At 35.6% G+C, this 14,010-nt stretch overlaps 1 protein-coding gene across 1 annotated transcript; it reads right to left on the bottom strand.

Moving 5' to 3' along the window:
- Positions 1 to 197: 197 nt before the first annotated feature.
- Positions 198 to 10,305, bottom strand: LOC109083144 (activin receptor type-1-like). Its single transcript, XM_042713276.1, has 11 exons — positions 9,900 to 10,305; positions 6,960 to 7,031; positions 6,737 to 6,769; positions 6,409 to 6,636; positions 5,693 to 5,871; positions 5,481 to 5,580; positions 4,589 to 4,735; positions 4,132 to 4,407; positions 3,563 to 3,760; positions 1,832 to 1,962; positions 198 to 1,078 (listed from the first exon to the last, which is right to left on the bottom strand). Exons 2-11 carry the CDS (start codon positions 7,027 to 7,029, stop codon positions 932 to 934), a joined length of 1,509 nt encoding a protein of 502 aa, XP_042569210.1. The 5' UTR covers positions 7,030 to 7,031; positions 9,900 to 10,305; the 3' UTR covers positions 198 to 931.
- Positions 10,306 to 14,010: the final 3,705 nt, after the last annotated feature.

A 14,010-nucleotide genomic window follows, 5' to 3' on the forward strand; every position in this document is an offset into this window, starting at 1 on the left:
ACACCTTATCAGTATTTAATTTTTTCCAATGCAAAAATTAGCTTGAGATGAGATCTAACAATAATTGGTAGACCCTCTGTTAAAAACCCCTTTGATGCAGAGAAATTTTCAGTCTGCTTCAGTATCCTCAAGTTTTATTAATACTTAAATACTATTTTTGGAGTGAAAATAACGAAAGACATTTTGTGCAAAAGAACTTGTATACAAATGTTTTTTATTATTATTTCTGAAAAAGCAAATATATTGTACATTATAACAAAAGATATATTACAGCTAGAGTAATATGATTGCAATTTTTATCTTGTAAAAAATATTTAACAATTTATAAAAGTGCACTATACTAATATGTCCTCTGTTTTAATAATTACTTGGTGCAAGTTGTAATGCAGTTCTTGTTCTTAAAAAGATGGTCCATTTCAAAGTCTTTCATGGAACCAAAAAACAGCTACAAAAATAAATAAATAATAATAATAAGTGCAACACACAGTCTTAAGCATGTGCCAACCTTTCTAGATTAGAGTCATGTTTAGGAAGTTAAGAATTTCAGGAAACACCGCAGTGAAGAAGTCCAGAATGACCCACATCCTGCCTGAAAAAACCATCTCACTATATTTTAAAGATTTTTTGTGGGTTTATCAACCTTGTTTTAATTTTAGTAACAAATGAGTCACTGTGCTGAAATATGCAGGTCCTAGAAAAGCAGTCGTGTGGATATATTTGAGGAGAAACATTTAACAGCAGAGTTATGGCCTCGACTTCGCACAGTGAACCAATGACATGATAAGATAAACCATGTTCAGTGGAGCCTTAAGACAAGAAGCTTGAAAAGCACTTTAAAATAGTCTGAAAGAACTCATATGGATGAATTGAATATATTATGTGAGGCTGTTAGAATTTAACTTCCTTGGAAATGCATGGCAGGGGGTTTATTCTAGAGGTCCAGTTTTAGCTTGTCTATGTCATATTCATGATCCTGGTCCAGTTTGGAGAGGGTCTTTCGCACACGCAGAGCAGTGAGTCGAGCTGAAGGGCTTTGGAACCAGCACTCTTTCATAATTTTCGCAATTGCAGACAGGATCGACAGAAAAAAAAACATATAGAAAGAGTAGATAATTATTTGTTTTGCCATTTCTGATGGTCACATGTTCCTATCAGTGTGCAAATGTATGAATATAAGTATTTAGTACAAACTACTAAAATAGACACAAAGAAGTGACCCAGATTTCACTGTATTTCAACTTCTGATGAGACAAAACAATATGATTTTGTGAGAACTGTGTTGATGTGTCATGCTAGCTTTGAAATATGTGTCATATCGGATTTGTCTTTCGAAACTGTTAGTTGTTTGTGTTTTTTGGATTTCTCTTCTGAGCAGATACATTGTAGGAGGGAGAGACATAAAAGAGTCTAATATGGCAAAACAGTTTCAACAAGAGATATGGACTCAAAGGGAGAATTATTTTCAAATGCAAATTGCAACAAATTTAGGAACTAGCTTGCAAGTCTACTGCTCTTCACATGGCTACTGAATAGCTACTTTCCTCTGTCTTGATTATGGCATTAAGCAGGATAAATGTAAATTTCCATCCACTTTCTATGTTGCATATGCAATAAATAAGCTCTCTGCAGCAAGCCTAAAATTAAAGCCCACAAGATTATTTTCAGTGACATCATAGACTGACAGAATATTTTGTCCAACACACATTTAATGCTTTCCTAATAAATTGCTCCAGACTACAGCTGCCAAAGCAAAGCCTTGTGTAGCGTCTGACTAGAGTCCAAGTCTTCTGAGTCATTGAGTCTGTATCTCTGGCATGTTTGAGTATCTCACCGGATGAGAGTGTAGTCGATTGTGGAGACTGGGCCTGTGCTGGTCAACACACACCACTTTCTTCATCTCCTCGAAACTTGGATCAGAGGGCACCACGTCAAAGAACGGCGGTCTGTACTCCTCCACAATCCCTGAGAAAACCACAGAATTACGGGATTTTATGGGTTTTTGTCAACATTTGCTGACCACATTGCATTAGAATTTTTACTGACAAAAATACAGATGTGTGCCGAGACTGAAAGTCTCTTATGACCATGTTTATAAAAGCGTGGTTTGGGAGTTAAAAATTTGAGAACAAAAACACCCCCGTGAGAATATCTCTAAAAAATCAACCAAGTATACTATCAGCAGCTTATTGCAGCTGATATTATGGACAAAAAGCTAAACTGAGACCATTAAAAAAGTTTTTTTGTTTGTTGCATTTTTATACTTAAAACAGAAGTTTATATGAAGAAATATATAGAAGTGTTTAAAAAATGCAAATTGGAAGCTTGCATATTTACACGCTAACCTTCAAAAAGTTTGGAGCCTGTGAAATAAAAAAAAAAAAAAAAGATTTATAGAAGTTAATCCTTTAGGCCCGGTTTCACAAATGGGTCTTAGCTTAAGCCAGGACTAGGCCTTAGTTAAATTAAGATATTTAAGCAACTTTTACAAAAGTGCCTTAGAAGAAAACATTAAGGTGTGCAACAATGACACTGACATATTTAAAGATATGTCAGAGCAAGATATTTTCAGTTGAGACAGCTCAAACATGCATTTTAGTCTGGGATTAGCTTAAGCCTTGTCTGTGAAACTGGGGGTCAGTCAGGAAGGTGGCATTAAATTGATCAAAAGTGACAGTAAAGACATTTATTATGTTACAAAAGCTTTCTATTTCAAATAAATGCTGTTATTTTAACTTTATATTCATCAAAGAATCCTGAAAAAAAATGCATTACAGTGTCCACAGAAATATTAATAATATTAATGCTTTTTAAAATGTAACTTTGCCATCAAGAATAAATTACACTTTAAAATGTATTCAAATAAAAACAGTTATTTTAAATCGTATTACCAGTTAAACTGTATTCCCAGTTAAAAAAATGCAGCATTGCTGAACATAAGAGACTAATTTCAAAAGCATAAAAAAAATCTTACTGATACATATATCCTATACTACAAGAAAGATGCATTTGACTAATGTTTTACAGTTAGTACATAGTACATAAAAATTATATATAAAGGGTTGATTAAGAGCTTCTTAAAAAGTGAGTGTGTGTGTGAGAGAGAACATGAAAAAAGAGGGAGAACAAGCGCATCTGGACTACATGAGCGGGAGTGTTGACACCAGATAAGATTGTTTATAATTATTGCTCCGCTAATCGTGGGTGGATAGAGGAGACAGACATACCCATGGAGAAAAAACTGAGAGAGGAATGGAGGGGAAGATGAAGAAACTAAAAAATAAATAGAGTAGTCTATCATATCCATGAATGGTGAAAATCGTTGCTTAGCAACAGAAAACCGAAAGTTAGTTAGAACATTAAGATCCTGCAGTCAAAGAACTTTTCAATGAATGTGCAATTAAACATGAACTAATTATTATTTGATAAGTCTCAGCATATTAAAGTTTTTGGTATCAGTACTGTATGTATCGCTCTGAAACATAATTACGATTAATTCCAAGTCACAAGAGCACAGGACAGCAGTGGTGCCACCAAATGAAGTTGAATATTTACTCCATCTTACCATTTACAATAGTTCGACGAGTTATCTCCCACAAGACGAGACCCAGGGCCCAGATGTCAGTTTGTTTATAGGACTCAAAAACGTCAACACGAATACTCTCATCCAAAACCTCCGGTGCCATATAACGTTTGGTGCCCACTCTGGGGTTGTTGCCCACATCCAGATAGTCATTAGACTGAGAGTGAATGACAGCCAGGCCTGAGAGAGCACACAGAAGACAGATTATGTAAATAAAACAAAAAAAACAAAAAACAAATATTTGATATCAACAGGAATTTCACCCTGTTTTTATCATGTTTTATGCAGTTGCTAAGTTGATCTTGTGGTTGTTACAGTGTTCTAGGTGGTTTCCAGGGTATTGTTATGCTATTGCTTAAGTGTACTGAATGTTTTTAGCATATTTGTATTTTTTTTAGATGATGCTAGATGATTACAAAGGTGTCCCACACCATATTTAAAGCCTCAGGTTATCAGAACATTATTTGAGACAGAATTTGAGCAGTCATTCATTTCTGTATCACATATAGTTTGGAATGAGTGATGTGCTACAGACATGCCTACTTTCTCACCCAGGTCTGCGATGCAGCACTGGCCATTTCTCTTCATCAGAATGTTGCGGCTCTTCAGGTCTCGGTGTGCAATGGCCGGTTTGCCCTGTGTACTGAGGATCTCCGTGTGGAGGTGCACAAGGCCGCTGGCAATGGACAGGCACATGCGCAGACAGCTCTCGGGGTCCAGCGTGCTGTACTGCAGGAAGTCATAGAGGGAGCCCAACTCATGGAAGTGTGTGACCAGCCACAGCTGAGTGCTCGAGTTTTTAGACGTCATGTCTGATGCTATGAATCCTGATAGGCGGACAGAGAACATGTGTAAGAGAAATAATACATTTTAAATCAAATGTTGTCTAATTTCTTCATTGGAAAAGTGAGGTTTGGGTAAGTCAGGACATATTGTAGCTGCAGCAGTACTCGCAGAACGCTCCCTTCCCACACAAGCAATAAAAAATGCAGTGTGGGTGGAACCTACCCAAGATGTTTTCATGCCTTAGTTGGACCGTGTTGTAGATTTCAGTCTCTCTAAACCAGGACTGTTCATCACGAGAGGAGAAAATCTTGACAGCCACACTCTCTCCCATCCAGGTGCCTCTCCATACCTCTCCATAACGCCCTTTACCTGTCAGAAACATTAATACTGAAATTAGATGCATAGTATAGTGATGTATACCCACCATGAGTGCATTACTGCATTATTGTATTTCACATTTTAAAACAAATGTAATAATAATAAAAAAATGCTGAAACTATATCTTTCAATCCACAAGTTAAACTAAATTCCTTTTATAGTATGAATAGTAATATTACTGGTTATATAAATAATAATAAAAATAAGAATATTAAGAATGGTATACATTTTAATAGTTATTATTAATAAATTATTAATAATACCCAAATTAATTAAATTAATGAATTAATAATTATTAATAGTAAATTAATAGTATTATAATCCACAACAGCAACAATACTACTACTACTAGTAATAGAAGTCATAATAATAATTAGACTATATATTTCAATCCACAATTACGCTTATTTAGATTTTTGTTATATTAATAATATTATTTGTAATATAAAACATTCATAATAACAATAATACAATTTAAATTAGTGTAATCTAAAATATATTTAACCAGTTATGGTAGCATTTAAAATATTCAAGTATTTAAATTTAAATAACTGCCACCATTCTCTCAATCAAACTCAGTACTGACCGGTATGAAAAAAGAATGTAAAAATCTCTTTAAAAGAAAAAAGGTGCAACATGACATCTGTCAACCTCCTAGACTTCATAGTGTCACCCTGTAGTTGTTTCAACCTCTGCCAATGCAGCATTGTGTAATGAGATATGAATGTTCTCTCACCAACACATTCAGCCAGAGAGATCTGTCGAGCCATGGTCATCTGCACCAGATAAGGCAGGCCGGTCCCACTGCCTGATGTGCAAAACTCATCAAAGATATCCTAAAAAGGAGAAGTAGAATTAGCTAATTGCAAACAAGACTGTATCACAATGAAGTAAGGATAATGAGATCAGTCAAAAAGCCGTAAATGCCACCCAGGAGTAATGTTTTACCCCATATGTTGGGTCCCCTCCACTGGGGACTTTGAGCATGGAAGTGTCGTGTTCCACCGGCTGGTTGTGCTGTCGCCTTGTACGCAGCCACAACACGAGCCCACAGGCTACCATAGACAACACCAGCAGCACCAACAACGGCAGTCCCACCAGCAGAATCACTCTGATGGACTTATCCTCTGAAAACAGAAACAACAGAGAGTAACACCACTGTAGGCCAACTGAAAAAATATTGATGTAATGAAATGTAATTTATATATGTGTGTGTGTGTGTGTGTACATGCTAAACGTAGCATATATACTTGATATAATATGCAGGATATATTTTTCAAATTTTACATATAGAAAATTTTAAGCAGATTTTTTTATATATTTTGGTATGTGAAGGTTTAAACAATATTGCATAAAAAAGGTAAGAAAATACATTTCCAATCCTAAAATACGTTCTGTGTACATTTTGAATTTTGATTAGAAATATATTAAAATGACCAAAATATATATGAGTAATAACTAACTAAAACTCAAGCACAAGCTTAAACCCTGTAAAACACCAATATAACAGTAGGAGGCAGCAGAGAGTAAACTTCTACAGATGTCAGGCCAACTGGTGGAAAAGTCTCTTTGAATTTAGTAATGAATCTCTGTATTAACTCTAACACAAGTAACTGTTTTCTGAGCTAAAAATAAGTAAAAAATAAAATAAAAATATGACTTACCTGCTTTTTCAGGCACACTGAGGTTTGCATTGCAGAGATGTGTGAAGCAGCACTTGGTATACACTTCAGGTACAGAAGGCACGTAGCATTGCTCGCTGCTGTGAAAACAGCCCCTGACTACCCGCCCATGGTTATAAGAGTAGAGGCAAATACGGCCCTGGCAGGTGTTGTTTAAGCAATCATCTGTATTCTCACAGCTGCACTGTAAAATTTCCTCTTCACCTTTATCTATGGTCAAGACAATGATAATGTAAGTGAAAATTATGTGTGAGTAATATTACAAAATTTCAGCTGATTCTATGTACAGTGTATATGACGGCTAACTCACTATTCTCTGAGGGAGAGTCCGCCAAAACATGATCTGAAAAAAGAAACGTGTTTGTTTGCAACTGTGACTAAAAAGATGTCCAAACAGTGCAGGAAGATGCACACTTCCTCTGGCTTATTGTCTACTCAGGAAGCAAATATCTACATCACCCAGCTAGTTTTTATGTAACAATCAGAAATATGCACACATAAAAACTAGTGTGACTGCAATTATGTAATCTCACCTGCAAGAGTTGCATATCTCCTTAAACACACCAAAACAAACAGTACAGCGAGGATCTCAGAAGCCTTCATGTCTAAGAAAAAATGAATACAGAATACAGGGTAAGAGCAAGCACTCTGACACAAAAATAAATAAATAAATAAATACTTCCAGCTCCTTCCATTTATTCTTATATCCCATGCTCCCTTGCACCATCCTTCGATTATCTGGCATTTAAAAGGCAACACTCCATGCTGGAATCTTATAATGGCATAATCATACAGTGACATGTAGTGTAGGAATCTCTTTACAAGCCCTAATGGGAAAAATCTCAATAATCCCTTTCCACACCAAAGGAAGTCTATCATGAGCTAAAGAATGACAGATGGAGAGGGTCCAGTCAGTCTGTCTGTGTTGCAATTATAGTCAGAGTGGGTGGGAGAGGACTTTAGTGGAGGCCTCGCTGTCCTCTGTGCCGCTGGTCCTCAGAGACACTCTGGCTGCTGCACACACAGAGTAAATAATATTGATGGCTATACTTCCTTCAATTCAGAGGCCGCACCCAGCTAGCCGTCAAGATACTCCGGATTGCTTGGAAGTCAACTAGTCACGCAAGCAAAATAGCTGAGTGAAAACCTATTACATGAAGATGATGGAAAACCTGCATGCAGAAGTGTTGGCCTGTCATCCAGGCCACATTCAACAAGCAATAGGTGAAAAAAATCTAAGCTATATAATCAATCTATGCTATATAATATAATAATATTAAGAGTTCTGAGAAAATCTCAAGCATCATTTGTTTGCAGATGCCTTTTTTTATCTAATGCAATGATGTTCATACATTTTTAAGTGATTACGTGTCCCATATTGGCCGAATTCATTCTGTGATCACGGTAGGATGCTGAAAAAAAGAACATTTTCATGTTGCCCCAACACTGTAATTAAAGTATACTATATACTTATGTGATGTCATGGAAAAACATAGTCAGCCATGATGTTTTGAAATGGATTGGTAATTAGAGCCAGAGTTGCTCCTTCCCTTCTGAAGAAATGGGATAGGCTACACATAAAACTGCCTTCAGTGTTATGTATGCAAAGTGATATGTATGAGAAGGTTTAATGTTTAATCTATTTAATCTGTGATATGTTTGCTACCTGCAATACATTTGATATGTTGTATTGTGAATGGCATTATGGGATGCGAGCCCACACACAAATATAGGGGAACTGGAAATGACAATGACCACTTCCTGATATAGAAACACACACAGCGAGATTCCAGCATGAGGCACTTTGTCTGTGGAGTAGTCTTTTCAGTACTTCATTTAAGCCCACCAATGTCAGCGCAGGTGGGTCAGTGTAAACAACTTTGTCACGTTAGCTTAGTGCGCAAAAAAAATGGGTAATTGCTGGGCCTTCTGGGCCACATTTAAGGCGGAAAACAACCCCACCCTTTTGAAAATGCTCTCTTCTCTCTGGGTACACTGATCTTTATTTCCAAGCAGGATGTTTCTCAAATCAGATAGTGTCCATCTTAAATCAAAGCCTAAAGTGAACATGATGAAATGAGATTCCTGTTTCGATGACCTGCTTGTCAGCATTCTCTCTGAGAACAGTCTGAAAACTCAAGGAAACTAACAGTGCACTTATTAAATCTCCTTCAACTTTTCTCAGCTCTCATTCTATGAAATAGAATGAACCCTTTGCTGCTCACAGCTTTGTTTTGTCATTTATATTAACATTTATGTAGGTTACAGTTATTTCTTATAGTATATTAAAGTGACTTACAACTACCCTGTCAAGTAGTGTGAATATAGGGAATGCTTTTTAATTGTAATATTTTGAGTTATGAATTGGGTTATTATTTTTATTTTTTATGAATGCATAAGTGATAGTGAAGGTCTGAGGTCCTGTAACTGGTGACAATTTATTTTAAGTTTTTAACCATTTTAATCACCTTTAATTCACCAGTTCATCAAGGGCTGCATGTTTAGTGATAATGATTATAAACAATGAGCAAAATTCTGTTTAAAATTGTTTAGATGGAGCATAGCATGCCAGTCTGCAGGACCTCACAAAACTGCCCATAACAGCCAATATTGTTAATCTGAAGAAATGAATCAAGAGTTTAAGTCAGGATTTTGAAATAGTTAAAGAATTTCAGCATTCAGCAGCATATCTCTGACTTCATCTTGCAGCTGTAGGAACTTGCCTGTTTTGACTGCAGTTATAAAGGACTGGTATGCTTCAATGTATTTGTAAGTGCCAGCATTTTACAGTTAGAGAGGTAAATGAAATGTCCTCATGATAACTAGATGTGTTTTTCATTTAGGGCTCTGTCAGTGAGTGCAACAAGTATTCTTGTAAAACATGGCGTGCAAAGATCTACACAGAATACTGTTATTTAAACTATTGTAATAGTTATTACATTAATTCAGTTCTTGTAATAGTTAATTCTAATACTAAGGCAATGTTATGTGGCCTACCATTGTTGACACATTTTTGTATGACAGCATCATCCAAGTCTCAGATACTGCATCATCATTAGTCATTACAAACACACACACACACACACACACACACACACACACACACACATTTAAAAATGACCAACCTGTAACACATTTTAAATGTCTTTCTGTTATTTGACAATTCACCTGTGAAGAGAACGTTCCTCAAATATTAATCTAAAGGACGAAAGCGAAAAAACAACGACTATGATTCGTGTTTTTCTGGATTTTGTGATTTGTTTCATTTACTGCTACTACGCTGCTACTTTCTGTCCCTTTACAATGGTAAAGTAGCTCATTTATCAATTATGACCCTTTCATTCAAAACGTTAGCAATTTTACAATCTAAATAGTGTTCACATATATTCATGATTTACGCCACATTCACCGTAAGAGCAATTTCAGAGAAAGAGAGAGATAAAAAAGATAAGAAAACATGAAGGATGGTTTACCTGATTTTCGTCTTGCGCTCACTCACGAATTAAGTTGATCAAACTTCATCTGTTCATGAAACTCGTCTCTTATTACTCAAAACATAAAACTGTTATCTCCTAACGATGACTATAGTGAAATCAGCGGCGCGAGTCATATCCAGATGTGCTGGATCCTTAACTTTTTCCACATCCTGGCACTCTCGTTGTAAACTCTAACTCTTTGCAGTTCAGTTTTCATTCACGCACAATCCGATATGTCCTATTTCCAAGTAGAATCGAAATATGGTGTAGATCGCCGTGTTGCAGAACATATTGAGTCGTGGCATGTATATCTTTGAGCAATGTTCTTGATTTAGGGTTAGATTACAGATTTTAAAATCTGCAGTTTTGTCCCACCCCTCATTGTCTAAGCCGGGGTTCACTAGGAATGTGCTCTCATAGCTGTTTTCCTGTTCCTGCAAGACCTTTCGTTTTTTTTCCACGTCTGTTTTTTCCTCATAGCTGGTTGCTTATGAATAGAACTTCATAGATGATTCATGTGGCTTCTGAGCAAATCAAATCTCAAAATTGATTTCCATTTGGTCATCTCCGTTTGTGCCTTCAGTTGAAATTGAAAAATGCATTGCTTATAATGAATGGATTAAAACAAATTGTTTATCATTAAAGTTATCAATATATGCAGGGTTTTTGGGTGCAGTGTAGGCATAATCTAAAAGATCTGAGCTGGTAACCAAAAGTTATAGGTTTGAAATCTTGCACGGTTTGAATAATGAACTGTTATTTTCTGGAAAATGCTTGCTCTTGTCATTTAATGTTGCATTTTGTAATATTTGACAGTAACTCAATTCACATTTCACAAAATAGCAATATTGTGAAATATTATTACACTTTCAAATAACTGTTTTCTATTTGAATATATTTTAAAGTGTAATTTATTCCTGTGATATAAAAGCTGAATTTTCAGCAGCCATTATTCCGGTATTCAGTGTCACATGATCCTTCTGAAATCATTCTAATGCTGATTTGCTGCTCAAGAAACATTTCTTATTATTAACAATGTTAATGCGGTTGTGATTTTTCAGGATTCTTTGTATAGAAAGTTCAAAAGAACAGCATTTATGTGAAACAAATCTTTTGTAACAATGTCTTTACTGTGACTTTTGATCAATTTAATGCATGCTCTGCTGAATAAAAGTACTTTATTAAAACAATATTTTGAAAATAGTGTACATTCAACTATAATAGAATATGACCAAATTCTGGTCAAAATGACAACTGCATAACGAATGACAACAGCGAGAATATGATTGCCTTCATTTATTCAGAATATGCTGGATATGTATACATGAAAATGTAAGATCATTTTCACAAATTGACATAAAGATCTGAAAATTATGTGCATAAAAAAACGTTGTCAGTGATAAGCAAAACTGGTGATCCTGAGGCCATAAATTGCTTTTAAGCAGATTAGGGCTGCACGCCCCCCCCCAAGTCAATGAACTTTTAAATTGTGGTTGAATAAATGGTATTGGGGGGGTTGAACTTTGTATGCTGTCTGTTATTGTTTTTTCAATTTTTTATTTAAATTTTTTTGTGTATTGTTATTGTATAATTTATTTCTTCCTATCTATCTATCTATCTATCTATCTATCTATCTATCTATCTATCTATCTACATGCTTTAACTGATTACAAATTCAACATATACATATATGAAAGACAACATTTAGACATTTATTTTAAAATTTTTACATTCCACCTTAATACATTTTAATTTTTTTTTAAAGGGAAACACATCGGCTCTTGAACAACTGTCTATACTGTTTCCTGTTTTATTTTATTGATTAAATGGCATCTTCTTTACCTGATCACCTGCTCCTCCTCTCCCTCTGCTGACTTTTCTACCCTGCTGCTTTATTTACCTCGAATCTGTTATAAAAACATGTTAAGAGATTATACACCTCATAACGTTATGAAATTTGTGTATAATCATCATTCATAAAATTCTAACATAGAGATTATCTAAAGAAATTAAGTATTGAAACCGCCAGTAGGCGGAAGCGTTTCACTGTTTTAATGAGTTCGCCACTCAAATCGTTCATTCATCCAATTCGTTCAAAAGTCAGATTAATTTAGGAAGGAAACAAACACCGATGTGAATACTTTTGTCATTGATAATTACAGACACTACTGAAAAATAAACTAGCAAAAACAGACAGCTGCTTTGGTAACTTGTTATACTGATAGTTATAGCTAAATACATTGCAATGGATTAGCTAGCAAAAATATATGTGGTGTGTACTTAGCTATTACACAATATTCTCATACCTCATTCTCAGTACATGCTTTATTTATTTATTTTTTTGCATCGCTCTCTGACCAGCAGTTAAATATAGTCCGCTGTGCAGCGCTTCTCTTCATTTTTGGCGCTAACGTTACCCATGTGCTCTCCCATTCAAACACCACTCGCGTTGTTTTGGTGAAAGTGCGATTGATTGGTCGGACGTTACCAATCGGTTCAATGGAGGGGGAGTATTTTTTGTTTGATTTATTATGACAAACTCATATTTGATTAGGAACAAAACTATTGTTACAAAATAAATGAATTCTATATATTTTTCATTTGATCTACTGTGATTTTCATGTTGAAATATTGGGGGGGGGGGGGTTTGTGTGTAACTGATGGATTTTGAATATTGGGGGGGTTACCTCCCCCCCATCCCCCCTATAAACTACGCCCCTGCTTCAGGGTGAGTATCCCTGGTCTCAGTGCCCAATGTTCCACTGGTGCCCTGCTTCATTTTCTTCATCAACTGCGCACTTGCCTAACGTAACGTAACGTAACGGCGACCCAAGAGGGTGCCCGCGCCCCCAACATATTTGTCGCCCTAGGCAACCGCCTAGTTCGCCTATAGCAATCGCCGGCCCTGGCTGCACGATTAAAATTATTGTCGATTATTCCCTTGAACTTGTAATTGCGATTATTAATTAAGATTATCTCAATTTAAATTGAATGATGTTTATACCATTGTTTAATGCAACTGCATGCAGTATTTTTAAATGAAAATAAACAAGCTGAAAACACTCTAACTGAAAAACTTTTAGTGCTTTTTTATAATATTAAGCCTCAAATGTCAACTATACAATCAAACTGGTTTCTTCTTTAAATTATAAAAGAGTAAAAATATGAATTGTATTATAATGTTATACTAAAACTAAAATTAAAATAATGGGAAAAACCCTTAAAATAACATGTAATAATCATGCAGCCCTAACATCTCCCACTAAAGCTCGAAGCCCCCCATATGGTCCAATGAGGCAGAGAGGAATCTCTCAGCCAACAGCCCTACAGCTCTTACAGATATGATGGAAACAAAAATCCCATCTTTCATTCAGTACAACATAATCAAGAAAAAAGTTCCAAGAATAATATTAACTTAGACTGCATCATAACACATTAGAGAAAATGGCCATGCAGTTTTTTCTTTTGGAGACCTCTTCAATCTGCTTTCTTGGCTGGTGTTTTCAGACACAGCTGGCACTCCTCAGATCTGAGGAGAGGAGAACAAGAACTGTTATCTGAACATCATTTGTGTGTTTATTTTTTTCTGTTCCCATGATATGTGTGATTTTGAGGTCTGTCTTTTCTCAGACTTCTATTAACAGCAGCACACATTGCACACTGTTTCCACATGACTGATGGAAATCCTTTTGGCTGAGAAATTATTTTGAGCAGAGGACAACAACTCCACTTCCCTCTTTACCACTTATTTAAATAAATCAGAACTATTGATTCTCTAATATTTTTAAATGTTTAAAAATCCCACAGGTCTAAAATGTATGTTGTTTTCTTTGAAACAATTTAAAGGAATAGTTCACCTCAAAATGGACATTTACTTAGAATGTATTCATCCTCAGGCCATCCAAGATGTTGAGGAGTTTGTTTCTCCATTGGAACAGTTTTGGAGACATTTTGCATTTCATCACTTATGGATCCTCTGCAGTGAATGGGTGCCATCAGAATAAGAGTCCAAACTGCTAATAAAAACATCACAATAATCCACAAGTAATCCACATGACTCCAGTCCATCAATTAACATCTTGTGAAGTGAAAAGTGGCTTTTTTTTTA

Source organism: Cyprinus carpio, chromosome A23 (genome assembly GCF_018340385.1).
Source record: "Cyprinus carpio isolate SPL01 chromosome A23, ASM1834038v1, whole genome shotgun sequence".
In the NCBI taxonomy this organism is placed as follows: domain Eukaryota; kingdom Metazoa; phylum Chordata; class Actinopteri; order Cypriniformes; family Cyprinidae; genus Cyprinus; species Cyprinus carpio.